Here is a 1,436-nt window from a genome sequence, read left to right as displayed (position 1 = left end):
TGGCTACCCCCCTGGAGCAGACACGGGGGCTTGGGGCCGGGGGAGCGGGGTCACCGGTACCTTCATAGATCTCCTGCTCATTTGCCACCCGCTGGTACGTCTCCTCCCAGACCTGCAAGGGAGAGAGGGAGCTGGGCAGTGTGCCATGGCACAGCACGGAGGGACCCGGCTGTGCTGCGACACGCCGGCCGTACCTCCTCAAAGACGCTGCGCATCATCTCCACGGCAGAGTAGTGAGCCGCGATCTGCACGTCCATCTGCAGGGACTTCTGCAGGATCTCGCTCATGATCTCTGTCTTGATGAGCGAGTGGTGCTTGGTGAGGTCGCGGTGCAGCTCCTGCACCTGGTCCTTCAGCCCCTGGATCTCCGTCTGCAGCATCTGCAGGGGCCGGGGGGCAGCTGGCACATGAGCAGCATCTTCCCATCCTGGCCCACCCTGTCCCAGCCCGACCCGCGCTCCCTACCCGGTAGGTGTTCTCGTAGTTGCGGCAGTGCTCAGCGAAGGGGGTCTCGCGCCCCTCGGCCAGCAGGACCTTGGTGCTGATGTACCGGTGCATCGTCGGCTTCCGCACCATGGGGCCGGTGGACATTTTATCGCTGGCAGGGGGGCAGCCGGGCACGATGAGGGTCTTGGAGCATTGGCCGCCGGGGAGCCTGTGTGGAGAGGGCGACAGCAGCGCGCTGCAGGCAAGCAGCGGTGGGGGCGAGGTGCCAGGGGCCACGCTGCCAGCTCAGCCCCCCCACCCCTCGCCCCCGGGGTGCCCGGGGATGTGCCAGCCCTGCACGTCCCTTCCCTTGCACACGGGGTCAGTCGGAGGCGCCTTATGCTGCCCCAAAAATCAGGTTTCTGTGGGCTGCTCTGCCAATGCCCACTGCTTCGGGACCAGCTGTGGCAAGAAGGCAAAAGCTGATCTTGGCACACTCCGGTTTCTAAAGGGAAGGATGCAGCTGGCTCCATCACTGCCGGCATCTCCTGGCCCCTTGGTGGGCACCACTGCCCCTGCCTCTCCCCCCATCCCGCAGCCTCCCTGCACTGCCCACCACCCCGGCTCTGCTGTCCCGCCGCCGTCGGTCCTACCGTGCAGTTCTGTGCTTCCCCTGCCCGTGCCGGGGCCGGCAGCCACCCCCAGGAGCTCAGCCACCCTGCGGTGCCGAGCCCGGCTGGGGGTAAGGAGTGGTGCCCATGGGCCGGCAGTGCCTGTTTGTCCTCTCCGGCCGGGAGCGCCTGGCAGGGCCAAGCGCCGTTGTGACATCAACGGGCCTAAATATATCCCGGGCGAGGAAGTGCCGGGCAATTCCCTGAAATTCTGATAAAAATAGTGGCGGGCAAAGAGGCTGCGGGCGTGCGGGCGAGCAGGAGCTGGCCCCAGCGCAGCACCCACAGCAGCGGGGGCAGAACTCTCTGGGGACTGTGGCGGGGGGGCAGGCTGGGGGG

The 1,436-nt window shown here is 66.9% G+C and overlaps 1 protein-coding gene across 1 annotated transcript in view; it reads right to left on the bottom strand.

Moving 5' to 3' along the window:
• RNF207 (ring finger protein 207) overlaps positions 1 to 1,436 on the bottom strand; it is a 4,662-nt gene that overhangs the window by 469 nt on the left and 2,757 nt on the right. The window contains exons 11-14 of the mRNA XM_009889693.1: positions 1,200 to 1,300; positions 466 to 655; positions 195 to 380; positions 61 to 112 (exon numbers count right to left, since the gene is read on the bottom strand). Coding sequence (XP_009887995.1) covers positions 61 to 112; positions 195 to 380; positions 466 to 655; positions 1,200 to 1,300 — 529 coding nt within the window. The remainder of the gene's footprint in view (positions 1 to 60; positions 113 to 194; positions 381 to 465; positions 656 to 1,199; positions 1,301 to 1,436) is intronic.

This window comes from Charadrius vociferus, unplaced genomic scaffold, assembly GCF_000708025.1.
Source record: "Charadrius vociferus isolate BGI_N301 unplaced genomic scaffold, ASM70802v2 scaffold477, whole genome shotgun sequence".
NCBI classification, from domain to species: Eukaryota; Metazoa; Chordata; class Aves; order Charadriiformes; family Charadriidae; genus Charadrius; species Charadrius vociferus.
Note: the sequence above shows the minus strand (reverse complement) of the source record. Positions and strands in the feature narration are given on the sequence as shown.